The following is a 26,304-nucleotide window of genomic DNA, read 5'->3' as shown; positions in this document are numbered from 1 at the left end:
TCCATTTTGCATTTTCTCATTTTCATGGAACTGCCTCTGAGACAGGTCCCCGTGATATATGAGAAGATCAGCAAGTGTACGCAACCTTGCGATCCACTCTCTTCCCCATATTCAAAGCGTCCTACATCACGGATCTCCTCAATCAGACACGACAGTCAAGAAACACGGATTACCAATCCATCTCTTCAAATTCTGATCGTAATTCTTATAGTTGCTAGCTAGATCATCTTTGCTTCGTTCACCTGTGGTCCCGAGCATAAGTATTTACTGATTCGTCCAACATAAGCGCATCTTCAATAACAATGGCCGAAGCTTACACATCTGGGTACAAGCCTCATAACGACACGGCGGTAGTCTCAGACGCAGAGAGCGATGCTGAGTTTGTTCCTGAACTCAAGCTCAGAAGATCATCGTCCTTGTTCTCCTTGAGCTCCAACCACGAACCTTTACCTCGTCCAGAGCCTAAGGACTACCAGAACTTTTTACACGATGACCGTCATTTTTCGTTGGTCCGGAACCTTCACATGGCTGATTTCATCACGCTTTTGAATGGTTTCTCCGGGTTCTACTCTATCATTTCTTGTTTGCGGTTCGCCCTCACCGGGAAGTCGCATTATGTACAAAGAGCACATTTCTTTATATGCTTGGGACTTTTTTTCGACTTCTTTGATGGCCGTGTTGCTCGTTTGAGAAACAAGGCCTCGTTGATGGGTCAGGAACTCGACTCTTTGGCAGACTTGATCTCTTTCAGCGTGTCACCTGCTATTATTGCTTTTGCAATTGGTTTCAGATCAACTCTCGACACCCTTATCTTGTCCTTCTGGGTTTTATGTGGCTTAACCAGATTGGCTCGTTTCAACATCTCCACCAATAACATCCCCAAGGATAGCACCGGTAAGTCTCAATACTTTGAGGGCTTGCCTGTTCCTACCAACTTGATTTGGGTAGTGGTTATGGCCACATTGGTTTACCAGGACAAGATTTTGGACAAGTTACCAGGAGGCGTCTTCTTCGAAGGCACCTCATTCGAGCTTCACAAGATTGCGTTTTTCTTCATCTTGCAAGGTTGTGGAGAAATTTCCAAGAGCTTGAAGATCCCAAAGCCATAGATGTAAGAACCCTCTGGCAACTCCTGGCGTAGCATATTTATATCGTATAGCAATCTATTCAAGGGTATGAAGACTAATTTTTATTTCTAGCTTGTCTCAAGTGTCTTGTGCTGTTATTTGAGGCTGTTACGTACTCAAATTTCGAGAGGGAAGTATCGTTTGTGATCTGTTTGAAAAGGTTTACTTTAAGATGAATATATACACGAAATATGATACTCTTAAGGGGAAGGATGACTTGAGAGGATGATATGACTGTGTGTGTCTAGATTCAATGAATGTCAACACTGGATGCATTTTCATGACTGCCACTAGATCAATTCTGACTGATACCAAAAGTGGCTCTAAATAGCCCCTGTCGCTATACCGAGGGCACATGTTCTCTACTCGACCATGGGCTCCCAAGAATCATGATATCTTTGAAAGAAAGGCCATTGAATTCTCCTCTTTGAAGCATATTGTATTGATCTGTGGTGAAGTTGGCTGGATCAAGAATTCCAATATTGGTGGGCAGAAATCCCAATGGATGTGGATGTTGAGCAATGTCTAAATAATTGCACAGTTCCCAGAATACGTCATGAATCTTGGATAGTTTCCACAAATATGCCCAACGGTAAGATCGTATTTGGGAAGGCAGGAACTCTCTTTCGACAGAGTGAGAAACTCCTACCTTGTAGAGCTCATAATGAAATAGCAGTAGGAGTGCAAGAAGTTCGGGCAGCTTTTCAATCAGCGACACAAGTTGAGCAGCCATCTCCTTTTGTGGTGTTTCAGTTTCTATTTTGGCCATGCGATCATCGACATCTTTCACATAATTGATTGCATTGATTAAAAAATTACCCTTTGCTGGACCGTTCTTCTTTTGTAACAATGAAATTTTGCCGCTATGGAAATTTCGGAGAGCCAATTTGTGTATTCTAGATAGTCTGAACATGAGATATGGAGATCAAAAGTGATTAATCGAAACGAAGAGTCGGAGATTTGAATATAGAGCCAAGAGTATTCTTCGAGTATACTGTTTATGGTACAGGAGAGATGCTTGCGCTTTGGCTATCTTTTAACAAGACTGTTAAGAGTGAGTTAGATACAGAGTACCACGAATATGTGTGTACTTGATCCTACATTTAGATATCCACAAAAACTTATAAAGACAGATTTGCTGTTTCTAGAAACGGGTCAGATTCGAAAGAGGTATTTTTTCTCAATTTGACCATTTGACCCTGGAACCAATTTTGAGGACTACGAGAGCTTCGATTTTGGGGAATAGCTCTCGATACTTGTATTTTGTCGTTGAAGTCAGATTGTGTCGAGTGTTTGAAGTTTTTGTGGGTCTTAAACGTAGCTGCAGCTTTTTTAATTTACCGCATTACCACCAAAAATTGGTAATACTCTGGTTCTGTCTAATTCAGCCTGATGGATAAGTGCTGTGGAATTGCTCTCGTGGTATGACGAGCAATACCAGTATTCTTTTTGAACGATATCTTATTTGGTATTGAACACCTACATTATTCTGATTTCATTTGGTTCGGAGTATAGAACGAGCGTCTTTGTTTCTGATTTCTGACAGTAGATCAATGAGTATCAGTCATGACCCTGTATCATAATTTTCCTTTTGAGCCACAAAAATTGACTCATAACACAACTTAGTTTGTAGCTTTGTTCTTTAACTTGAATCTTGATCGTGAAGAATAGTAACTCAGGATGACTTCTAGACTGTTACGAAAACTACTCACCACCAAAAGCCTGTAACCTCCTCATTGTTCAATCAAAGAGGAACAAAGAGTAAGAACTGAAATGGGACAAGTGAGACATACTTGCTTCTTCAAATAAATGTTTGGTCCTGTATTTCCATTACCGTTTCTCTTCGATTTAACCAATATGATGCGCCAGACTCGCTCGCACAAGAGCTAAAATGGAAACAGTAAATAAATTTGTAAAGAAAAACAAGGCAATTTGTTTCGTAACCTTGGAACTTCGGGAGGCACATGCACGTCGCTAGAAAAGAAGAGAACAATTGAAATTGAGAATACAATAAAACTGAGTATGAAAGCAATTCCAACATATTATTTTAATTATCTCCTTCGTATTCTTGAACGCTTTTTTGACTTGTCGCGAATTGTTTCCTCTATATTTTTTTGGTTCCTCTATCCCCATTGTTATCAAGGTATAGGTCTGTCTTAGGTGTAACTCTGCCTACCACAATAATGAACTTCCTTTCAAGCGCGTTCTCGCTTCTATCGACATCATCAATTCCATACACGATCAAATCAAAGATCGTGGAGCCCACAGGCAATGCAGATCATATCATTTGGACTGTCTATGACGGTGTGAATCCCAAAAACGATTCTGCAGTAACTATCTTCGAGTTCAACTTGAAGGAACCTGCCACAGCCCATTACAAAGATTTGGCAAGAAATTGCTTCAAGAAACTGAAGCTCATCCGGATCCCGGAGGTAATCACCATCATAGACTTTATTGAAAACGATAACTACCTCTATCTTATTACAGAAAAAGTGTTGCCTTTGACAACATACTTGGAGCTCAGACAACCACTTGCTGCCGACGTGAAGATATATGGACTCTTCAAAGTTTTAAATGCTTTGAATTTCATCAATAGCAAGGCCAATTGTGTTCACGCCAACCTCAATTTCACCTCGGTCTGGGTAAATGAACTGGGAGAATGGAGGCTCTTCGGATACGAGCTTCTCACAAATTTAACCTCGGATCCCGATCAGCCTTTGTACAGACTCTCGGACAACATGAAGTCTTTTAAGAACACCATCCCGCCTGAGGTTGCATCGAATGGTGTTACAGCACTCCAGAGTAATCCGAAACTATTGGACTCCTATAAGCTAGGAATGTTTATTTATCAAATATTTGCAACCAAAGATTTTTATGAAATTGCAGAGCCTTTTTCTGAAACTCTGCCTGCGAAAATATCTGGTCTTGTCGATAGGTCTGGTGTCCCAAAGCCATTGATTCAACCTGTTTCGCAATTGATAAACACCAGAAGAATTTCTATTGAGAAATTCAGCCAGGACACGGAAAAGTTCTTCTCATCTAATAGACTCGTGGAATTCTCCCAATTGCTAGAAGAAATCAAGTTCGCAGACAATCAAACAAAGCTTTCCTTTTTCAAACATGACCTTGAAGAGTATATCAACGGTGAATTTCCACCAGGATACTTAGACAACAAATTGTTGCCGGACATTGTTGAGCAGTACAACAACCTTGTGAAGCTGAAGGCTCAGCTGGCAGCTTCTCCGGAGGAGCAAGCTAGTCGCCAAGAAGCGATGTCAACAATATTGAACCATATCTTGGTTCTTAGTAGTAATCTTGATGAGAAAGTGTTCAACAAATTGGTTTCGCCAGTTATATTCCAGGCATTCAGCCTTCCCGATCGTGCCGTCAGATTGTCTTTGTTGAAGCACTTGGCCAATTACGGTCCCAAATTGAACGATCAAGATGTTCAGCTCCAAGTGTTTCCAAATTTATTGACTGGGTTTCAAGATACCAACTTTCTTATTCGTGAGACAACCTTGACGTCATTGACTCTAATAATTGGTAAGATCAGTGTCAAGCAGATAAACAATGATTTGCTCAAAGTATTGGCTAAACTGCAAATGGATCCGAAGCCCTCAATTCGAACAAACACATTGATTCTCATCATTAAAATTTCAGGCTCAATTTACTCGAACTCCAGAAACAACGTCATGATCACTGCGTTGGCAAAGGCTCTCCGTGACTCATTTACTCCTTGCAAAATGGCAGCCCTTTCGGGTTTTGATAAACTAATTGATAGCTTTGGCTTGGAAGAGAAATGTACAAAGGTGTTGGGCCATATTGCAGTCGCTTTAATGGACCCAAAGTCGCATAAGGTAAGGTCAGAAGCAAAGCGTGTACTTCAACGTTATCTTGATTCAGTTGAAGCTCATGCAGCTAAATTTCTGAAGGACGAAGAAGATGAGGATGCTGAGGAGAAGGAATTCATGGATCGAGTTAGCGAAGCTAAATCCAGCACTGTTAAAGTTGAATCGTCAAACCCTCCCGCCTCATCCTTTGGTTGGGGAATGGTAAACAAGTTGGTGTCTTCTGAGCCGAGCTCAGTGGCTGGAACCATCAACCCAATTATGAATAGATCTACACCAGATGTGACCAGAATTAACTCCCCAGCAATCGAAGAACAGACTTGGAGTGATGATGCACTAGATGAATGGGGCTCAGAAGAGATCCATACCACCGCCCCTCCGACTACTCAGGCTACCAAAATCATTTCCAAGCCTAAGCCTGCCCCAAAGAAAGAGCCACTCTTGCAAAAGAAAAAAGCTACGAAACTTGCCAAACCTCACAGGACTCCTGGATCGACCTTGAAGCTAGAATTAAGTGATGGTGAACAAGACGATGCATGGGGAAACGATTGGTGAATCTAAATTGATGACTAGAAAAACGATCATCTGTTAATTAAAAACTGTATGTACGATTATGGGAAATGACCAATTCTTGGGCCAAAGTATCCATCCGGAGCAAGTTCTGTAGCATTAAGCAAGCTGGGGCCCATGGCATCGAGTCCATTACCGAGAACATCATTGCCCCACCAGTCGAGATTAACACCCTTGTACTGAACAGCGAAAAAGATGATGATACTGGAGAATGCAACACCTGCAGTCAAAGCACCTGACAAGACGTAATTGTACTTTTTGAACCAATTAGTAAATCTGTGCTTAATGACATGCATGAAGAAGAATGCTGCAATAAGGCCAGGAGTGTAGTAGGACAAGTTGTAAGGGGCGAAGATCAAGAATCCACCAATAATCAATGTTGGCTGGAAGTATCTCACAATTGCGAATTTGTTGAAGTATTTCTTGATAAGGAAACAAACGGGAGCTAACAAGGTTCCAATCAAGAAACACCATTTCAAAATAGGGTACAAGCCATCGAAAACTCTCTTTGGACCGATGACACCCCAAAGCACGGAACTCGAGTAGAAAGTTCTTGCACTTGGGCAAGTGAATTTTTGAGGCTGACCTGGGTGACAATAGTCATCAATGTTGTCCATCGCGAAGTTAATGACGGCTAATGACACGAATGAGCAAATGACGACTGAGACCATTTGGCATCTGAACAACGCTCTAGGAGGAATACGAAGGTAGTGTCCCATCTTTTGATCTGTGATATAGTTTTGGGCTTGGCCATCGATGTTGTATCCGATAGCCTTGATGAACATCAAAGCCAAACCGTTACCGGGCAAAGCATATCCAACAATTAATTCAACCAACACATTAAGTCCAAAACTGAAACCAGTAATGGAGTAAATGAAGGTGAGCGGAATCAAGAAGACGAAGTTAATACCCAAGGCGAAGAAGATACCCCAAACTGGAGTCTCAGTTGGGTAAAGCTTGCAACAAAGGATTGAGAGAACAATAGAAATAATCAAAATGACCAAGAAAGCCCACTCAGGAACTTCTTTGTAGTGGCGCATGGACTTTGAAAAAGCGTCATCAAATCCATCGTAAGTAGAGTTTTTGAAGGATTTGAGTGAGTGCCAGAGACCCTTACAAGACCGCATGATGTGCTTGTAGTCTGTCATACAAACATAGATGAATGAGAAAGGATAAATAGCGAAGAATGCACCGTACACCACCAAATTAGCAGCAGTGTAAAATGGTGGACCGTACTCGGCATACTTAGCAGGGTCCAACAAACTCTTTTTGTTAAGAACCTTAGTCACCCTGTATGGATCACCAGTGTTAGTAAACAAACCGTTGCTATTGATTGGCATGTATCCGCTCCACTTGTAATTGGAGTACCAGACACCAATGATGCAGAAGAAAGCGATACCGGAGCCAATGTATTGGTTGAAGGTCGAGAAGAATGGGATGTTCAATGGACTGTTATAGTTGATAACATTCCAATCGAAAGTAGTAATTGGGTTCAATCCCAAACCAGTTTGACTGCCAGTAATTGTAGCCAAGTTCAAGTTGTCTGGTGCAATCCAAGTGATCCAGCTGAAAGTTGACAAAGCGGTGAAGATGTAGTCGGGGAACCAGAACCAGAGGAAGGATGCGACGAAAGCAAGGAAGAAGAAGCGATATCTGGAAATAGTCCAGCCATTAATGTTCTCCTTAGGTTCAGATTGAAGCAAGGCCTTGTTAAGGGCAAGGGTAGGTAAGATACTTGGCCAAATAGCTCTAGTAGGGTAGACAGCAAATTTTCTCATAATACCTGCAAAACCAAAACCCAAAAAGTTAGTGGCAAACATCAACAAGATTTGGTAGCCCCAGCCAGCCCATTCAACGCCGTAGAACATCTTCATTTTGAGGACAGGGATGTTGTAGGCAACGTATGGCGTACTTCCAGAAACCGAATAGAACACTGTTGCAAGCATTTGTTCCTTGTGGTTCCATGGACCGGGATTCAAATCAATGTTCTGACCAAAGACGGTAAATTTCCATTTTGGAAGGATCCAAGCCATCAATAAACCGGAGGGGTAAAGGAAAAGTTGAACAACTGCAGTGTTCAACAAAATACTTGGTTGTCTTTGCATAAAGAAGTTGTTGATAAAAGCACCAATAGCAACCCAAATTGCACCCAAAATATAGACTCTGACAGTCTCACAGTACATAGTTGGGTCGTCGTAGGCATCGGTGACAGCTCTCACTTCTTGGTAAGGAGAGTGGAAGAACACAATACCAGCTTGAGTTCTGACCTGCAAATCCCAATCAAAAATATCGTATTGACCATGTTCATCTGCTTCAGAGACCTCGTGTACCCGCTCGGCGACGTCGGACTTCTCAGCCTTTTCAGTCTTCTCGTCGATGTTTCCATAAGTGCCAAAGAATTCCTGGGACTCGCCTTGTTTAACCAATCTACGAATGTAGTCTAATTCGGCCGGGGTGATGTTGACATCATCCTCATGTTCAACCAAAAATTCTTGAAGAAGCTTTACGGCTTCATCAGCTGGCAAGTCCTGGATTTTCTGCATCATGTAGGAAACAGCTACAGGCAACTGGTCTAAGGACTCCAAGGAGTCATAGCCGATAGCCTTCAAAATGTAATACTTTTGATCCGAGGTGAACTGCGAGGCCACCTCGTTCAAGGAAAGTGGGCTGGAAGTCACTGCCTGCAAGGTTTCGGAGATTTCTGAGTTGTTGTCATCGCGAGAGATGTGAGATACCTTTTCCGAGGGCATGTTTGAAAAAGGCTTCAGTATCTGCAATGAAGTGTCGAAGGAAAATCACCAGATAGGGGCCGAAGAGGCTTCCTTTAATACCTGTGCTTCATTGTCTTGTATCAGCTGAAATCACCACTCGCCTTGGGCTAACAAGAGCCGTACGGCACTGTGGTTGCAAAATCTTATGGTGCTAATACGTCTCAGAATGCATCAACGGAAACCTTTTGCCGACGCCATGCAGGCAATTCCGGCACACATAGGGGAGCCATGAGTTTAAACTCAACCAGATAAGACCGATTTCAAATGAGTGGCTTTATCAGTAAGATGGAGATTCGTTTATCTCCATTTGGGGTACGCGATACCGAATTCGTCGTTGCAATCAAAGGATTCCAGCATGAGCGAGTTCCCAACGGGATCTACAAATGCAGGCTTCGAACCACTATTGACTCAGGTCCTGGTACAACGTACCATCGAAATGAGCCATAGTGGAAGTCCAGTGGTGAACCGTTCCACATAAGTGTCCCCTCATCTCACCCGCAATTGCGATATCAGCCCCATATATGGCTGCTGCATGATAGGTGGTGCTTTTTTTCGCTGTACGGGACATTTGAGAGCCACACCCATATACAAGCTGACGTTGCCTGACGTTCCGTGTAACAAAACAAGGTCCCTCCACACGAGTGGCATTTTTGGTATGCACAGTATACATGCATTATCTGGAACGATTGGCGATTGTGCTTTTTGCATCCTCCACATGCTCTGACGCTATCGTCACGGCACAGACGAATGGCTCTCGAGGTGCTGCAACTATAGCCGCACCTTGAAACACGAGTAATGTGGCTGATTTCATTGGATAGGAATAGAGAGTCTCGTATTTGAAACGAATCTTTTTCTTTTCGATGCGTTTATTTTCGTGGTACATATTATTCCCGCAAATACTGTTATCTATCAATTTCAAGTCATGTGTTGATTAGAACATGCCAATGTGTTAGGTGCTATGATTAAGCGATGGTGCGTCTCCATACAGGCAGACTACACCAAATTTTTGCGAGCATGTATCCTAACCGCTCAAAGAAGCTTGGCTTTTTCAACTAACCATTCCCATGATTTAGAATTGTCGCTTGTGATCGAGAAAACAAGAATTATTATTATTAGGGTGTAGTATTGATACGAAAATGTTTGCACAACAAAAATGTTAATGCGATGAATACGGCAAATGTCCGCCTCAAAATGGGTTCAACGACTCAAGCACCGAGCCGTAATCTGCCGGATCCAAATAGTTCAAATCGAAGCCGTCTATGTCAATATCCAATTCAGGACGAGCACTTTCTAAGCTATGCGCGTCCGTGCTGCCCGCCTGTCTGATATTTCCTTCCAACATGTAAGGTGGGAGAATGCGGCCATATATCTGGGCATCTACGGCGTCAATGACGCCCGGTACATACTCCAAGGGTGTGTGCATAAACTGCTTAAGTGGATCTCCGTTGTTTATGCTCTTGTCCGCACTCATGTCAGAATTAATGGCTCTATCTGCGGGGCTACCTTCGCCTTGAGCAGGACGATCTGTATTATCAACTGAGGAGGGTAAGTCTTGGAGCTTGTCGACATCTATGTTAGGACTGTTTGCAATACTCAGGTCCGGCATCAGTGCGGCTTGGTTGGGATACGCATCTTTTCCAATTTCGGGACCTAGTGCCGCACTGTTTGTGAAGAATTCATAAAATTGCTTATCCCCGGTTTTGTTCTCCTTCATATCATTTTTGTCCATGTCTACGTCAAGAGCTCCCGGTACCTGATTATTACTCTCACTCAATCCCTCGAGGTTGTTGATGCCGATATCCATGAGCGAGCCCTCAGTTGATGAGGGATACTGCTCGTGATTTTTTGATCTCATGGAGTTGTTTGCGGCAGTCTTTCTGTTGAGTTGCTCAAACAAACGATTCAAGATGTTGTAAATTCTCATCGACGAATTAGACATGTTCTTCAAGGTATTCAAAACCTTCTTTCCGATTTCAATGTCTGCCTTTATCATGTCAATGTTCAAATCATCATCGAAGTACACCCCCGCGTAATTAACACCCATCGTGTTGTTCTTCAGGTTATTGTAATTAGCGAAGTGAAAATAGTAGATGAGGCACGCAATGGAGAAGAAAATCGTGTACATCGAAAACCAATAGGTTCCTATTAAAAGATTCTCGTCAATCATCTTATTTGCCAACTTGACGACCAATCTGGCGACCTTAATACAGTTCCGGCCACGAATTAAGGATCTCGGATCTGAGTTGGTTCCCGCATATCCATTACTGATGTAATGAATAAATGGTCGATAGAGACTGATTTTACAATTAAGAAATGAGAAATGAAGGTAGTAGTTGGCAAGCTTGAACTTCTCTGGAATTCCGTCGTTACTCTTGGAGTCGCTTGGATCAGTGGGGTATAACTCCGCTGGGAGATTGTCACACCAGAGTTTGAGTTCGAATTCTAACTCAGTGACCTTATCATGTATGTTCATTGCCGGTTCACCATCCACTGGCTTAGTCTTTACCTTGATAGGATACAACTCCTTGACAATTTTTGAAAGAATCATTGTCAACTTGGTGTGATGGTTGGCACAGGCCGAAGATGATAGTCTGCCATTTTGCTTGTCAACAAGAAATTCGTCACGAGTAATGAGTTCGTCGTCTAACTCAATAGGGAATTCTTGGTCAAACTCATCCTCACTAATAGATCTGGGCAAACCCAATAAAGAGTTGATATAGATATCCATCTTGTAAATAGTGAAGAACAATCGTTTTCTAGTGTCTTCTTCAATGGGATCGAGTCTTCTCTTTGATTGGAAAATGGAAAGATTTCTATGTAGACCTTCTTTCAAAGCACTTCTAAGCGCGATACCAATGTAAGAGTAACAAGTGGAAAGCCTGGCTGAGCATTGAAGATACAAAATCATCATGACAATTGTCTGGATTGAAGGCAAGTCTGCGACGTTGGTCACATCTATAAGTCTCCTTGCTTCCAAAAAATAATTAAATCCGTCATCTTCCAATGTGCTGTTGGTTTTGTCTGTTGAGTTGGAGCTCTTTGAAAAGAGAGATCCACATGCTAAAAGGGAATACATGAACGGTAAAAACTTCTGCTGTCTGCCAGTGTAGTGGCTGGGATCTAAGCTGTAAAGAAGATCTACTTCCTCGAGGAGGGATGGTCTATGGTAAAAACGAAAGAGGACACAAGCCTTGTTCCAGGTTGTGTATATGAGTTGAAGTGCCTCAGGCTTTGGAGGTAAAATGAGTTTGAACTCTGCGCCGAGAGCCTCGTCTCCAGAAGTCTCGCTTCCCATGGACTGCTCTAGTCTAGTACTTGGAGAGGGCTGCAGCGAGTCGCTGTCTTGGTACATTTCTGAGATCTCGTTCAAATTAACACAGGCTGGGTTTCTAGCTTGTAAATGCATGACGATCTTTTGCAAACGCTTGTAATCGAACTCTTGCGGGCTTTCCTCCAAGAAATTGAACTGAAGTTTGGGGAAGAGCAAGTTCAAGATATTTTGGCTCAACACCAAGTTTTCATTGATGGTACTTATGGAGGGCATTCTATTCAACGCAATCAGCTGCAACAAAGCTGCTGACTGTGGGGTACTGGGTAGTGGGGCCATTGTCTTCTTGTTACGGATATTTGGTCTATCATAGGTGCAGTTATGGGAGTATACTGTGCAATGAATACATGGCTGCTTGCCATCACATTTGACCTTTTTGAGTCGACAGTGGTCGCAAGCACGAGTGACTCTTCTACGCTTAATATTCTCACCGGAGCGCAGATTTGTGGGTGACACACTGGCCAGATATTCTTCCTTGACGGACGCGCTAAGGGGCATGGTGCAGACTGTGTGGTAAATGTGAAATAAGAACTGCTTTTAGTTCTTGGGAACAGAAACTTCGGTTCGTTTGAAATTAGTTCTCACTATTGCGGACAAAATGAGATTCGAATCTTGGGTGATGATTGGCCCAAAATACGACTTAGATTAGGTAAATGGCAGTTGCTAAGGATGGCTCAGGAAGGTGGAGTGGCCTATAAATATACGAGCAAGTGTAGGTGGGATTGGTTTAGGTAGGAGAGGAGTGAAGGGGATATAGTAGGTGTGGTACGTTGAAATTTTGTGTTTTATAATCCCCTGCCTACTGTTCTGCAGGGTGAGTTATGTGGAGGCAAGGAAAACGAGCTTGAGGATGGGGTATCCAATGGTATCGAAAGCCACAGAGGTCGGATAAAAAATTGGAAAATTAGAATGATGAGTTTGAAAGATGCAGTTAAGAAATTATTAAGAAAAAAATAAATCACACCTGTTTTCAGGTACTAAAATTGCCGGCGTCTACGGCAGAAGTCCGACTTTAAACGCCGTCCCGCCTATATGCAAGCTTCGAAACTTCTTTGGAGCATTGCAGTCATTGTTGTGATGAGTTGCCGTCGTGCCGTATAAGGATTGGTCAGAGCGGAAACTGGTTTGGTCTCGCGCGTTGATGCAGCAGTGACAGCAGAACGTCCACATCAATAGACAATTGGGGAAGCTGAAGGCAGCCGCTGGGTAATTGATAAATCACTAATTTGGCGATACAATCAATTTATCATCCCAACGATAATTTCTGTCGACTCAATTACCGAAAGCCGCTAATGCTACCCTCGTCATGACTTGAGGTATTTCTGTAAATGAGCAATTGACTCAGTCAAACGCTCCGAGCATAGGCCGCGATCTGAGACATTTGGATGCATTAATGGAGATCTTCTACGATAACACAACGCATACGACAGAAAATTTCTATGAAACGGATCCGCACTACAGTTTTCTCGTCATTACGAGTATTTGCGATCTCTTCCATTTTTTTCAGCCCAGAAGATTCCGTTTCTGCTCAGTGATTATGAGTGGACCAAATCGGATCCTGCAGCTGGCTTTTCTGTACATGACTAAGCACAATTCGTTTGGTGCAAATATCCAGAAGTCAAACTGTCCTTGGATAATCCCTCGCTGCTCTGGGAAAAATTCTGTTTAGCGCATCTTGATAACGGAACTGATCTTAGTCGGCAGTTTTTTTCCGGTGGCGCTGACCTAGTTTCGGACTTATTGCTAGTCATCAACCTCTTTTCTCTCCATCCTAGTCGATTCAGCCGCATAACTGTACTGCTTTGCCGTATAGCCCCATACCATGAGTGCCATACTTTCCGCAGATGATCTTAATGATTTCATTTCCCCAGGTGTAGCCTGTATCAAGCCGGTGGAGCTGCAAGCTACAGAAACGGCTGGCGAGGTGGAAATCCAGATCGATGAGAACGGAAAGCCGCTCCAAATATCGAAAATCGACGGGAAAATCTCGGCTCTTGCACCCGCTCAAATTTCGTTGTCTGATTGTTTAGCATGCTCTGGTTGCATTACTTCTGCTGAGGAGGTTCTTGTTGCTCAGCACAGTCATGATCAATTTTTGAAAGCCATCAAGGAAGGTAACAAGACTTTCGTTGCCAGCATATCTCATCAGCTGCGTGTTTCCTTGGCCCAAGCCTATGGATATTCCTTGGAAGAAATGGACCGTATCCTTGTTCACTTCTTCAAGGACCAAATGGGTTTTGCATTCGTGGTAGGTACAGCCTTGGGTAGAAAACTCTCGTTGTTAGAGGAGTCTGCGCGAACCATCAAGAGCAAATTGGCTAACGGATCAGATCATAAACCTATTCTCAGCTCAATCTGTCCTGGTTGGGTTCTCTACGCTGAGAAGACACATCCTCATGTATTGCCGTATCTCTCGCTGGTCAAATCTCCGCAACAAATTACAGGTTGTCTATTGAAAAGTTTGGCCGCAGAGGAATTGGGTTGCTCGCGGTCTGATATCTATCACCTATCAATCATGCCATGCTTCGACAAGAAGTTGGAGAGCGCCAGACCAGAGGAGGACGATGCGAGCTTGCCCGGTCCAGACGTAGATTGTGTCTTGACCGCTAAGGAGCTCGTGCAATTGTTGGAAATTTCAGATTATGAGCTTATCCCAAGCAAATCATTGGATGCTTCGCAACCTATCACTCAATTGTATTCTTCCTGTGCTCCTCGGGGCTGGCCCTTAAAGGAGTTATCCTGGTCCAATGATTCGGGATCTGAGTCTGGTGGTTACGGCTACAATTATATTTATTCTATGAGGGATTATCTTTTAAAAAGCGAATCTTCATACACTGCTGAGAATTTTTCCATCCATCAAGTCGAGGGACGAAACAGTGACATTCACGAGCTTCGGCTAATGTATGACGGGAAGAAAGTTGCTTCGGCCGCAATAGTGAACGGGTTCAGAAACATTCAAAACCTTGTTCGAAAGCTCAAGCCATCTACAGGTCCAACAGTGAAGGCTAATCCTCTTGCAGCAAGAAGGAGGGCCAGGATCAATGCCAAGAGTGCATCATCTCTGCCATCTCCGGCTCCAGAAGAAGCTGCAGATGCATCTAAGGCGGATTATGTGGAGGTCATGGCTTGCCCGAGCGGATGCATTAATGGTGGTGGTCAAATTTCAAGACCTCAAGAAGTATCTGAAAGGGAGTGGTTGGCTCAAGCAAAGCACCTCTATTGGAATATTGCGACAGCAGATGTCTTAGAAGACAATTCTTTGGGGGACATGTTGAGAGACTGGAGTACAGAATTTCAAGATAAAACTTCGCTCCCGAAAGCTAGATTGTATGATACACACTTCAATGAAGTGGAAAAGCCGCAAGATGCAGCCACTATCATGTTGGGCTCCAAATGGTAAAGTCGGACTTTTATAGAACTATTTGGACAAAAGAAAATCTCACCTACTCGCCAAAATAATAATGGCAAGTTTGAGAAAAATGGAAAAAATTAACTCCTTCTATTTTTTTTGTATTGCTCGCAAGTAGGTTCTGTCCGGATCGAAGAACAGTTGATGGCTCACGTGACCATCTTTTTATCAAGTCTATTGATTTACCACAGACGTCAAACCATTATAATACTTTACGAACTCGCCTATGTTCCCATCGCTCTGCCTTGCAAACTCTCGGCGATACATATGCTCTCTGCGAACCCTTAATGCGTCGAAACAAAGTACTCCCTTTGAACTGCTATTAAAAGGCACACTGGGAGCTAGCAGACCCAACCGATTCAGTGCCAAGTATGGAAGTAACAAGCCCGTAAATCCACCGTCTTCACAATCCAATCGTCAATCCAAGAACGGCCAGAGCAATCAACAACAGAGCTCTCAATTCGCAGGCAACAAAAACAGAAGTCCAAGAGTAACCCTGGACCATAGCAGTTTGAGTGATCTCGGCATCGGAACGCCGAGGGATCAAAGACCTCACTATTCAAACCGTGAAAAAAGCGGTCGGGATTCCGGTAAAGGTAGCGGGCCCAAGGGTAAAAATGGATGGAGTAGGAATGGGAGGGATGATAGAAGACAGCAAAACCAAGTGCGATTTGAAAATTTCACCGGCTCGTCAAGGGCGCAGGAGGCTTTGAAGCAAATCATTCTTAGGGTAAATGAGGCCAACACCGGCTGTCGTGTTAATCTTCGAGACGAATCGGGAAAACTCGTAGCTAAGCATCTCCTGCAAATTACAAATGCTTTGGATTTAAAAGAAGAAGGTTTGGCATTGATCAATATTCAGGCTGATGCCGATCTTCCATTAGTGAAAAAGGTTAGTGTGAAGGACATGATTCAGCTGTACTCAGATAAACTTGCCGCCGAGATCGAAGAGCAATTAATAGCATCAGGGAATGCTCGTGCTCAGAGGGTGGTTCAAAATCGTTTGAAGGTCGAGCGGAAGAAATCGGCAGCAAAGATCGTCAATCTTGCCTGGGCGATCAGTATCAGCGACATGCAAAACCAGAAGAAAAAAGAAATAGAGAAGAGAATTGTCAGTGGCGAAAAGTTTTCAATCAACATCGGAGGAAAAGCGCTTAATTTCAAGCAGCGTAAGTTGGGCAAGACTCTCGATGAGGTTTTGGAAGAGAATGGTGATGAGGATTCAGAACTTGTTTCCCCTCAATCTGATTTAACGCAGTTGAACGATGAGGATTACGAACTAGAAATTAGAAAGCGCGAGAGGGTATTCGCAACTGTGGAGTTGATTCTTGCAGAACATCGTTGCAGAACCAGTGTCGTAGGGTCTCTCGAGAAGCAGATGTATGTGAATGTTGAGCCAATTATCTCAGCAGAACAGTCTTCAACCAAAGATAACTCAAAGACTACTCAAAATGAACAGCTTTCTCCGAAGGAACTCAGAAAATTGAAAAGATTAGAAAAGGCCAAGGGCACAGACAATACAAAGTCTTCCGCAGCAGAGTCTGAGGGGAATCCTGATGACATGTATCTGTTTAAAATCGAAGACTAATTTACTTGTACATAGTTTGCATGATTAATGAACCTTACATTATTAAATAACATCGAAAGTATCAGCAAGTAGTGACTAGAAGTTGACATGGTTTTCTTCTAGACACTACCATAGCTTGAATTTCTGTCGTGAAGCATCTTCAGTCTTTTGGCACGTAACTTTTTAACCTTATACCCGTAGACATGGCCATCTATTAGCTCATCCACAATCGGGTAATTGATTAGCTTTTTTACTTGCACTTGATCAAGTTTGTAGTTGTTCACCACAGAACAGGCTGCCTGATAAAAGAGCTCATCTTCGTCCAAATACTCGTTGCTGTAATCAATATCCGGATTAGCAGAACTAATGATCTCGGAAATGCTTTCTGGATCTTCTTCTTGGCTCGATCGAGCGGTATTGACGGAGCTTGTGTCACCTGCTTGAGTAGGAAATAATGTGGGGGATAAATTACCAGGTGCTCCATGGTATAGAGCCCTAGTTGAAGCTCCATGCAGATCAATTGAATTAGCATATTTCGACCGCTTCTTGTCAAAGTCAGGGATCGCATTCATCTCGGAAGTGCTTTTTATACTATGTTTACTGTTCAGGGTGACCTGTGACTGGCTTGGAGCCATATTTTGTTGCTGTGGAAGCCAGTGTTTCTGCTTACCGTCATTATGATATCGAAGACCCTGGTTGAGTCTGCTCATCCGTCCATTGGTGGCGGGATGGGCAATGACTGCCTCAACAGAATCGAACTGTTTGTAGTCCTTGTAGTAGTCACCATAGAATGTAAGTCTGAAATCAATCACCAAGTCTTGAATTCCAGTCATGTCACGGAAGGCATAGTAAAACTCAAGACGACCATTGGGTATCTGCGAAATAGTGTAAGGCTTATATGAAAATGCAAACCAGTGCCCAATTGCAAAACCAATGAGCTCCACACATAGAAGTGCGTTTTGAATGGAAACACCAATATTTGGAGCGCCATTTTCTCCCTCTTGGCCATGGCCGGGCAATATTCCAGCAAAATTTAGAATAGCCAAAATAACACCCTGCCAGTAGGAAGCAAAGATGATAAGTTTGACGCAGAGAAACTTACCAATCGGGTTAAAAGGTTTCAAATCTGTCCATAAAATCTTCCAGAAGATGGCTAGACAGTACAACGAGAGAGACACACTGCAATTATATAAAATGGTCAACCAAAGGTAGACAGAATTCCAGCCCAAATTGTTCACATCGTACCATCCCAATAATTCAAGAAACAACACTCCAAAACAGAGAATCGGCTTGAGCCAAACATACTGCAAAATGCCTCGCTTTATTGCGAGGAAAGTGGTGGGATCTGAGATGTCTAGCTTGGGAAGACATCTTCCCATGAAGCCGGGATGCGGGACCGGTGGCCGGCCACTGGTCATGATGACAATACTTTTTGCACCTCCGAGCATATCAATAAGAAGTGAAAAGAACGTATATATAACGAATGCCTCATATATCTCTCGTGCTGGCTCAATGGCGAACTTGACCATGACTGCGGTAGGATTGATCAACATGGAATAACAAGAAAGGGCAAAAAGAGGCAAAATGAGCTGGATGCGAATCATGAGCCGCTGCTGAAAAGGCTTACGGTAGTTTCGTAGATGCATGAGGATCAGGCCGAATATGACAAAACTGGCAAACAAAGCACACCATCCTGACGTAGTGACCACCCACCCAGGGATAATGGGGGAGTCTTTTAGGGGCGCGCTGTCCAGCATTTATTTGTTGGTGCAATTGCTTGCAAATCAATTGAGGTTTGATTGAGATGCTCAGCTTGTTGAAGTGAGTTTCGGTATTGTTGCCAAAACTGGCTTTAATGCATGCAGCACTGCATGCAAAGATCGGGTAACATAAATAGTATTGCACAATTTACAAATGTATCAAATATAATGAATTATACAGTTTAAGCAGGAGTGCCCTCGCGGCTGTGCTTGTGTTTGGCTTTTTCTGCTTGCATTTTTTCAAGCTCTTCTTCCGTGACTAAATGATGGCGATGCGACTTGCCTCTTATAAGAGTCCCGACCTCTGGGTGCGGTGACTGGGGAGCGTCTTGGGTTCCAGATACAGTTGAATTGATTCTTGACACAGGCTCGCTTGTGGATGAGCTGCTTGGTTCCTTAACAGATTCGGATGGGGTTTCATTTAGGACATCTAACTCGGTATGGGTGGCGGTGCTTGATCCCTCTGTAGGCAAATTGATCTCAGAAGCAGGTTGTGAGACGGCAATTGTGTGAAGCTGTGAGTCCCACACTAATGCTGGAGGATCATCCTCACCCTCTTCGAAATAATGACAATGGTCAATGGATTTGTAAAACTCCGTTTCAAGAACTTCCTTCATCAAGAAACGTTTTCTAGTGTCCACAGTGAGCATTCCTCTCATAAGCTCACGGGACGTGCTTGGAAGTAGGTGTAAGAGTCTTTCTGGTCCTTTCTTAAGGGAGCTCAGTTCTTTCGTTTTCATCGTCAATTGATCCAAGTCCTCAACCGACAGATCTGGAATCGGAGACTCGCAATAGGCTCTGAAAGATGGATCCAGATCCTTAGGGATTTTCCATGGAAAACGTTTCAAGACCATGCAGCAAAATATGATTGCAATAGACCACATGTCAGCCAAGCGAGGATCGTACCCCATTTGGGACACTGGCTGGAAGACTTCTGGGGCTAAGTAGGGATCTGAGCCGACAATACCTCTAGCGAAGACAAGCTTATGGCCCAGATCAAGCATGACATCGTCACCACCTGTGCCTCCTGCGTAGTCCACAGGTTTACGGAATTGAAATGCTGAGCCAAAGTCTATAAGTTTTAGAATACCATTTTGGTCCACCACGCAATTGTCGAGTTTCAAGTCACGATGAGCAATTCCAGAAAGGTGTAGATAATTGGTTCCATTGATGATTTGTTTGAGGTAACAAAATATCTCGTCTTTGCGCATTAAGCCAGACATGACCAAATTGAAAAAATCATGTGGGCAATACTCCATGATGATGTAGAATTCGGGTGATTGCGCCTTGTGATTCATCTGCTCTTCTTTTATGAGCTCAATTGTGTGAATCAAGTTCTGATGACGGAGATATTCACCCACTAGAAACTCATTCTTCACTTTAGTTATGTAATCGTGCTCGGACTCGTTGTTCAATTTCGAGCGGAATTTCTTAAGGGCAAAGACCTTCTTCGAGTCACCAAGAGCAGTAATTAAATTCACCAGTCCACTTGCACCAGAACCGATGAAGCGGCCAATGTCGTATTTCTGTGCTACTGTCGATGCATTTGACAACGGAAGCAGGGGTAACTCTGCTTTAGTCTTCTGGGGATGGCCATGGGTATGTGGATGGTCCAGGTGGTCTTTGGGATGCAAGATTTTGAAGAACCGTCTAAGCGAATGATGGCTGTCGGTTCTACGAGGCTTCGACTTAGAGCGAGAGCGGTCTTTCAGTTTCTTATCCTTCTTGTCGAAGCCCAGCGTCGAGGAATCACCAGATTCATCGTCAGAGCCCGTGGGTGTTCCTATGGGCGATTTCAAAGAGCTGGAACTCGACTGCGGCGTGATTGAAACTCTTGAGTTTCTTCTTCTGAAAAATGAACGGTGACTGTGGTGAGCGGGTGTGTCCGTTTGAACTGAAGCCTGCGATTCCTGGCTGTGATCAGTAGCCACAGAGGCTGACCGGAGCATGTCCACCAAAGACTTGTGTTTTTTCAGGAGACCCATGATGGTAGATGAATCTCGTCGGAGATAGTAAGGAAGCTATGGACGTGGACGGTCGCGGTCGCGTTAGAGTGAGTGATCTAAGATCTAGCTGTGGCAATTCTGTCGAAGAAGTATTTCCGAACACTCTGGAAGTTTGAATCTATAATTTGGGTTCGATTTATGGGACAGATCTTGACTAGTTCGGAGTGAGATCTTATCACCCGAAGAAAGAGGATGGAATAAGCGAGGAAACGAAAATTAGACGGCTAAAAAATCAGTGCTTTCTAAATTCACGGAGACGAAAATAGGCCATTCAATGGAGGGTTCCGGGCTGTAATTGTACAGCTTTGCTGAAAATTTTCTGAAGTTGGTGTGGTTCGGAGGTACTTGCTCTTCTGGATAATTTGGTCTGTAATGTCCGTGAGGCATGCATTTAGTGGGTCAAATGCTATTCTCAGCCAGGGCGACAGAGCGCAAATTTCATGAAAGAGAAGCGACAAAATCTGAAAGATTCGAGACGAACTTCTTTACTAATTTTTTTTTTGTTTATTCTTACATTCCTGCTCACTTTCTTTTTTTTTCCGGTTTTCAAAAGGTGCTTCTCAATACAAGGTCCACTTTCGCCGGCATGCGGCCTTGACCGGATAGATCTCGGCTACCTTTTCATGTAGCCGGCTAGAGTAGGCTCGGAAGGTGGGCCCGAGGGAAATGGCAGAATATGGCGGGGTTGATGTATGGGACTAGGTGTATAATTTTAACTTTTTTGACGGCTGATTTTTGTTCTCGTTTCGTATTATATCCTGATGTAGAGTCGAATGAACGGGAGAATACAATTTGGAATGATGTGTTGCTGGTGAAACTTTTACAAAATAACCCGTAAACTGATTTCAAATGTTCATCATTTTTATTTTTGCTTCATTTGTTCATTTGTTTTGCTAAATCGTTTGAATGTATGAGAAAAGCTTGATTTGCATTTTGGCGCAAAGTGACCTGTAAGTTGTTGTTAACAAGGGAGTTTCATGAAAAATCTACAAAACCAGAAAAAGACCAATGGCTAATAAAATCAACTTCATTCTGCTGTCAATGTTTTGGAAACTCGTAAATTCTTTCGAGACTTCCCCATTGATTTTGTACTTTAGCTCCATTGTCTTTTGGAGCATCTGCGCTGCGACATACACCTCATAATAACATTGGGCTTACATACATCAACACACCTCCGCTGCTTCAAAATGGCCGAGCACAAAGCCAAGTACCCCATTAAAAGCGAGGACATCACTCAAAAGATTCTAGATATTGAAATACGGGAGGCGACAAGAGAAACGCTCATCAAATCGTGTCTCATCAAAGCTTTCGAGCTTGCAACAAACAATCGCCTGAAAAAGAGTAAGCTGTCTCATCTGTCCACATCCCCACACAAGGACTGGTCCAATGCTTCACAGGAACAAACTTTAAAGAAACTCAACGAGTTTGAGCGTAGAGTCTTCGTACTAAAACTGGAGTTAGCTACCAAAGAGCATGCCCATGAAGCCAAGCTAGATCAACTCAACAACATCATTGACAAGCTTCAATCTCGAATCGATGAACTGGAAGCCTCGAAGAAAAAAGAGTCACAGATTTCGTCGCTCAAAACAATGCACTCGCCCCGGGCTAGGTTCACACCCCAAGCAGGGCCAACACGTTCAAGTCAGGCGGAGAAAAGAATGCCTGCGATAAGCCACTCACCTTTTGCGGGAGATACCTCATCCAAGAGCCTCTTCGTGGGTTCTGATCTTGCAAGAATTGCGTCCAAGGCAACCCTCAAGTTGTCAAAAGATAGGGAAGCCCGCCCGGAAACCAATCTATTCTCTCCCAACAACTCAAGTGCTGAGTCTACACCTTTAAAGTCTGTCCGAAAACTGGATCTGAATGTATCTAGCACGTCTATACTAGGGTCGTCAGAAGTTGAGGATACCTTCCAGACCGCCAATGGCACTTTCGGAGACGGCGCGGAGAAGAAGAAGAAACGTAGAATCAAGTTGTTGTCATCGCAGGCATCCAAAGTACTGGTCTCAGATGATCTCAATCCCGAAGAGGATGTCAATTCATTGGATTATTATCTAGATGCAAACTTCCAAGATGAAACACACCAGGCTACTACAGCCAAAAGAACACTCGAAGACGGACAGGAGCCGGCGCCGAAAAAGAGACATGTATTTAAGATATGAGTAATGAACAGTTGGGAAGAATCAAACCAAGGACTCCATGGTCCGGAAATTGTAATTCTAACTCCGAGAAAAATATTAAGCAGACTATTTCTAACACTTCAGTTGATCGTTTCACTAACCTCTTAGTCACTAGGCGATTCGAAGTACAGTCAGACCAAACACAGTAAAACAGAACACAAGTGCAGCAAAAGTGGAGCTTCAATTTTGGAATGAATTTCGATTATTTTCAAATTTTCAAAATTGTATTTCTCCCTACCTTGATCACAAGGATATACACCAAAGGAACTCCACATCACGTGACACTCTCGATCCTCTGACTTAGTAACCTTCGATAAAGGTCTCACGAGTTCTACTACCAAACATACATGCTTGCATTTCGTTCTGTGATCCGTAGAGATCCTCGTGCCATTGGCGGCCGTCTCCCGCGAATCAATGGAGCAAGCCAGACCTTTATCTCCAGAAATGCCACTTCCCTGGCCCCAAATAGACCCAGCATACTTTCTGATCCACTCAAGGAGATCTCTCATTTAGCAAATTCGCTTCCTCGGATACCCGTGCTGCCTCAGATGCTTACAAGAAACTCTGCTGCGTTGGACTACACTTCCCCCGCCCCCTTTGTACAAAGTGGCGAGTGGCAAATGAGTTTCGACAAAGCTGATAAGGACAACGGCAGCGATACGATACCAGAGGTCAAGAAGAGGCAAACCAAGAGAAGCAAGAAGGCGAAGAGTCTTTCGGAGAAGGATTCCGGCAAAAATAGCGATGAATCTAATGAGAAGGATGTAGACACAAAAATTGAAGTAGAGAAAGACAAGGATGACAAGAAGGCGCCCGAGCAAGAGGTTGAGCAATCGAAGGACGAAACAGAGACCTCAGTGTCAAAAAGCTCCGAGGGCCCGTCATCTGCTAGCTCTGCTGGTGGGGTTCCACCAAATCCAAACTCTGACTCTGCCAACCCACCCTCTGGTGGCGACGGTGGTGATGGCAGCGACAAGAACCCCAGCAAGCCCGCTGCGTCATCGAAACCATATCCTCCTCTTTTAGCTATAGCAATGCAAGACAAGCCTCAGCTTCCCGGCACAGTTGCATACATCAACGTCAGTGATCCAGCAGTGATAAAGTCTCTTGACGAGATTGTGAGAAGAAAGGAGCCTCACTTCGTCCTCTTTCACATGAGAGACTCCTCTTCTAACACAGATATAATTCCAAGTAAGGAGTCTGTCCATGACATTGGTGTTCATTGTCAAATCATGAGCGTTTTAAAACAAGACAACGGCATGCGCATCTTGGCATATCCTATGGAGCGTTGTCGTTTAGACACTCTTGTGAGTCCTTTAGATAAAAAACTGTCTACCGAAGGTCTTTTAGAGCAGGAGGACTTTCCTACATCTTACTTGAAGGAGTTCGGCGTTTCGTATGCTTTGATTTCGGAGTGCCCTGATGAGCCATACGAGCCTAACAGTCCTGAAATCCAAGCGGCAATTTCTCAGTCTAAGCTGCTTTTGACTGAATTGCTGGCTCGTCTGCCAGAGACCACCCCTGCAGTTAAGGTGATCTCCAAGAAATTGGACACACCAAATGTTCTTGCTGATTTGATAAGTTCCCTCACGAAAAGCTCTCCAGAACAAGCACAAGAAATTTTACTGGAATTCAATGTTTTGAAACGTTTGTTGAAGGCCAATCTGTTGTTGAAGCTAGAACTTGCAGCTGGCGCCATTGTTGACGAGTCCATCAAAGAGCTCAACGCAAATGCGGAAGAAGCGCAATGCAAGGCTCTTTTGAAAGAGTATCTCAAGATTGTCGAGGAGAAGGCAGGGCTTTCCCTGAAGAAAGTCGCCAAAGATGCCAAATTTGAAGAAAGATTAAAGAACTTAAGATTATCGGAAGAGGCCATGTCTATTTATGTGGCAGAAAAGGAGAAGCTTATGAATCCTGGTGAACATCTGGCTGAACAAAGTGTGATAGAGAAGTATTTGGACTGGATTACAAGTCTTCCTTGGGGTGTCTACACGAAAGACCGATTTGATCTCAAAGTTGCTCGTGAAGAGTTGGATCGTGACCACTTTGGATTGAAAGAATTGAAGAACAGAATCTTGGAATTCATTGCCATGAGCAGAATTGCTGGCTCTGTGGACGGTAAAATTTTGTGTCTTGTCGGTCCTCCTGGTACAGGTAAAACTTCGATTGCCAGATCTATTGCCGAAGCTCTCAATCGTCGATATGCCAGAATTGCTGTCGGAGGAATCAGAGATGTGCACGAAATCAAGGGTCACAAGAGAACATATATTGGATCTACACCAGGACGGATCATCTCGGCTTTAAAGCAAGCCAAAGCTTCAAATCCTTTGCTCTTGATTGATGAAATTGACAAGATGGATCTTTCGCATGGAGGAGCTGCATCTTCGGCTCTTTTGGAAGTATTGGACCCAGAGCAAAACGTTGGTTTTGTGGATAACTATATGGATATGAAGGTGGATCTTTCGAAGGTTTTGTTTGTCTGTACAGCTAATGATTTGCTGACTATCACTGGCCCACTTAGGGACAGAATGGAAATCATCGAGGTTCCTGGTTACACTAACAATGAGAAGCTCTCGATTGCGCAGAAGCATTTGGTCCCCAAAGCATCTTTGAAAGCAGGTATCGATCCCAAACATATTTCAGTCTCCTCAGAAACACTTGAAAAAATCATCGATAAGTATTGCAGGGAGAGCGGTTTGAGAAACTTGAAAAAAATGATCACAAGAATGTTCAGCAAAGCTTCACTCATAATTGTCGAAAAGTTGGATGAAGCGGCTGCCGATCAAGTTAAAGAAGAAACAAAATCCGATAAAGAGGAGACTGAGACTATGAAGGGCGAAGATTCTGCCTCGCTCACCGATTCTGTCGAGACTTCTGTCGAGCCTTCTGCGACGAAGAAGAAATTGAAGAACTCTAAAGCAGAACCAGAAGCCCGTCTTTTTGAAGAAGACGAACTTCAAGCGGAGCCATTGGAGATTCCGGAAGATATTAAAATTGAGATAACCCCAGAAAACCTCAAAGATTTCCTCGGAACGGAAACATACGTGCATTCGAGAATGTATGACACCCTTCCTCCCGGTGTCTCCACTGGACTTTCGTACAACAATTCAGGAAGTGGTGACATTCTACACATTGAATCCATAATCACCAATTCAATTGCATCAGCAACAGGACAACCTGGAATCAATACTACCGGTCACTTGGGTGACATGATGAAGGAGTCTTCTCAAATTGCCTACTCTTTTGCTAGACTGTTCATGGCCCAGAATTATCCAGACAACAAATTTTTTGAAGCCGCAGAAATTCACATAAATTGCCCGGAGGGCGCAATTCCTAAGGAAGGGCCATCTGCCGGTGTCGCATTTGTTTCTTCTTTATTGTCATTGGCTACGAATGAATCGTTGCCTAGAAACATTGCCATGACCGGTGAAATTTCGCTCACTGGAAGGGTTTTGCCAGTAGGAGGTCTTCGTGAGAAGATTTTAGGTGCAAAGCGTAACGGGTGTGACAAGGTCATCTTCCCCAAAAGTATCGAGAATACTTTAGATGATATTACGGATGAGGTGAAAAAGGGTGTTACTTTAGTCCCAGTTGAGTGGTACCATGAGGTTTTCGATATTTTATTTGAAAACATGGACAAAGAAAAGTTCGGAAAAGCGTGGGCTGCTGATTTTGCCAAGCGCAAAGAGCTCAAGGACCTGAAGAATGATTAATTATAGAGCTTCTGGCAAACCACAT

The 26,304-nt window shown here is 43.5% G+C and overlaps 11 protein-coding genes across 11 annotated transcripts; 6 read left to right on the top strand and 5 right to left on the bottom strand.

Annotated features, from left to right (window-relative positions):
• Positions 1-302: 302 nt before the first annotated feature.
• Positions 303-1,109, top strand: PUMCH_001920 (uncharacterized protein; the record flags this gene model as incomplete). Its single annotated transcript, XM_063020953.1, has 1 exon — positions 303-1,109. One exon carries the CDS (start codon positions 303-305, stop codon positions 1,107-1,109), a length of 807 nt encoding a protein of 268 aa, XP_062877023.1.
• A 358-nt stretch (positions 1,110-1,467) lies between these two features.
• PUMCH_001919 (uncharacterized protein) lies at positions 1,468-2,040 on the bottom strand (the record flags this gene model as incomplete). Its single annotated transcript, XM_063020952.1, has 1 exon — positions 1,468-2,040. One exon carries the CDS (start codon positions 2,038-2,040, stop codon positions 1,468-1,470), a length of 573 nt encoding a protein of 190 aa, XP_062877022.1.
• A 1,270-nt stretch (positions 2,041-3,310) lies between these two features.
• Positions 3,311-5,530, top strand: PUMCH_001918 (uncharacterized protein; the record flags this gene model as incomplete). Its single annotated transcript, XM_063020951.1, has 1 exon — positions 3,311-5,530. One exon carries the CDS (start codon positions 3,311-3,313, stop codon positions 5,528-5,530), a length of 2,220 nt encoding a protein of 739 aa, XP_062877021.1.
• Positions 5,531-5,586: 56 nt separating this feature from the next.
• On the bottom strand, positions 5,587-8,295 carry PUMCH_001917 (uncharacterized protein; the record flags this gene model as incomplete). The annotated part of the gene is made up of 1 exon (XM_063020950.1): positions 5,587-8,295. The coding sequence occupies one exon, from the start codon at positions 8,293-8,295 to the stop codon at positions 5,587-5,589; it is 2,709 nt and encodes a 902-aa protein (XP_062877020.1).
• A 1,207-nt stretch (positions 8,296-9,502) lies between these two features.
• On the bottom strand, positions 9,503-12,142 carry PUMCH_001916 (uncharacterized protein; the record flags this gene model as incomplete). Its single annotated transcript, XM_063020949.1, has 1 exon — positions 9,503-12,142. The coding sequence occupies one exon, from the start codon at positions 12,140-12,142 to the stop codon at positions 9,503-9,505; it is 2,640 nt and encodes an 879-aa protein (XP_062877019.1).
• Positions 12,143-13,466: 1,324 nt separating this feature from the next.
• Positions 13,467-15,044, top strand: PUMCH_001915 (uncharacterized protein; the record flags this gene model as incomplete). Its single annotated transcript, XM_063020948.1, has 1 exon — positions 13,467-15,044. One exon carries the CDS (start codon positions 13,467-13,469, stop codon positions 15,042-15,044), a length of 1,578 nt encoding a protein of 525 aa, XP_062877018.1.
• Positions 15,045-15,279: 235 nt separating this feature from the next.
• PUMCH_001914 (uncharacterized protein) lies at positions 15,280-16,641 on the top strand (the record flags this gene model as incomplete). The annotated part of the gene is made up of 1 exon (XM_063020947.1): positions 15,280-16,641. One exon carries the CDS (start codon positions 15,280-15,282, stop codon positions 16,639-16,641), a length of 1,362 nt encoding a protein of 453 aa, XP_062877017.1.
• A 98-nt stretch (positions 16,642-16,739) lies between these two features.
• Positions 16,740-18,377, bottom strand: PUMCH_001913 (uncharacterized protein; the record flags this gene model as incomplete). The annotated part of the gene is made up of 1 exon (XM_063020946.1): positions 16,740-18,377. The coding sequence occupies one exon, from the start codon at positions 18,375-18,377 to the stop codon at positions 16,740-16,742; it is 1,638 nt and encodes a 545-aa protein (XP_062877016.1).
• Positions 18,378-18,562: 185 nt separating this feature from the next.
• Positions 18,563-20,365, bottom strand: PUMCH_001912 (uncharacterized protein; the record flags this gene model as incomplete). Its single annotated transcript, XM_063020945.1, has 1 exon — positions 18,563-20,365. The coding sequence occupies one exon, from the start codon at positions 20,363-20,365 to the stop codon at positions 18,563-18,565; it is 1,803 nt and encodes a 600-aa protein (XP_062877015.1).
• A 1,208-nt stretch (positions 20,366-21,573) lies between these two features.
• On the top strand, positions 21,574-22,548 carry PUMCH_001911 (uncharacterized protein; the record flags this gene model as incomplete). The annotated part of the gene is made up of 1 exon (XM_063020944.1): positions 21,574-22,548. The coding sequence occupies one exon, from the start codon at positions 21,574-21,576 to the stop codon at positions 22,546-22,548; it is 975 nt and encodes a 324-aa protein (XP_062877014.1).
• Positions 22,549-22,913: 365 nt separating this feature from the next.
• On the top strand, positions 22,914-26,279 carry PUMCH_001910 (uncharacterized protein; the record flags this gene model as incomplete). The annotated part of the gene is made up of 1 exon (XM_063020943.1): positions 22,914-26,279. One exon carries the CDS (start codon positions 22,914-22,916, stop codon positions 26,277-26,279), a length of 3,366 nt encoding a protein of 1,121 aa, XP_062877013.1.
• Positions 26,280-26,304: the final 25 nt, after the last annotated feature.

Source organism: Australozyma saopauloensis, chromosome 2, assembly GCF_035610405.1.
Source record: "Australozyma saopauloensis chromosome 2, complete sequence".
Lineage (NCBI taxonomy): Eukaryota > Fungi > Ascomycota > Pichiomycetes > Serinales > Metschnikowiaceae > Australozyma > Australozyma saopauloensis.
Note: the sequence above shows the minus strand (reverse complement) of the source record. Positions and strands in the feature narration are given on the sequence as shown.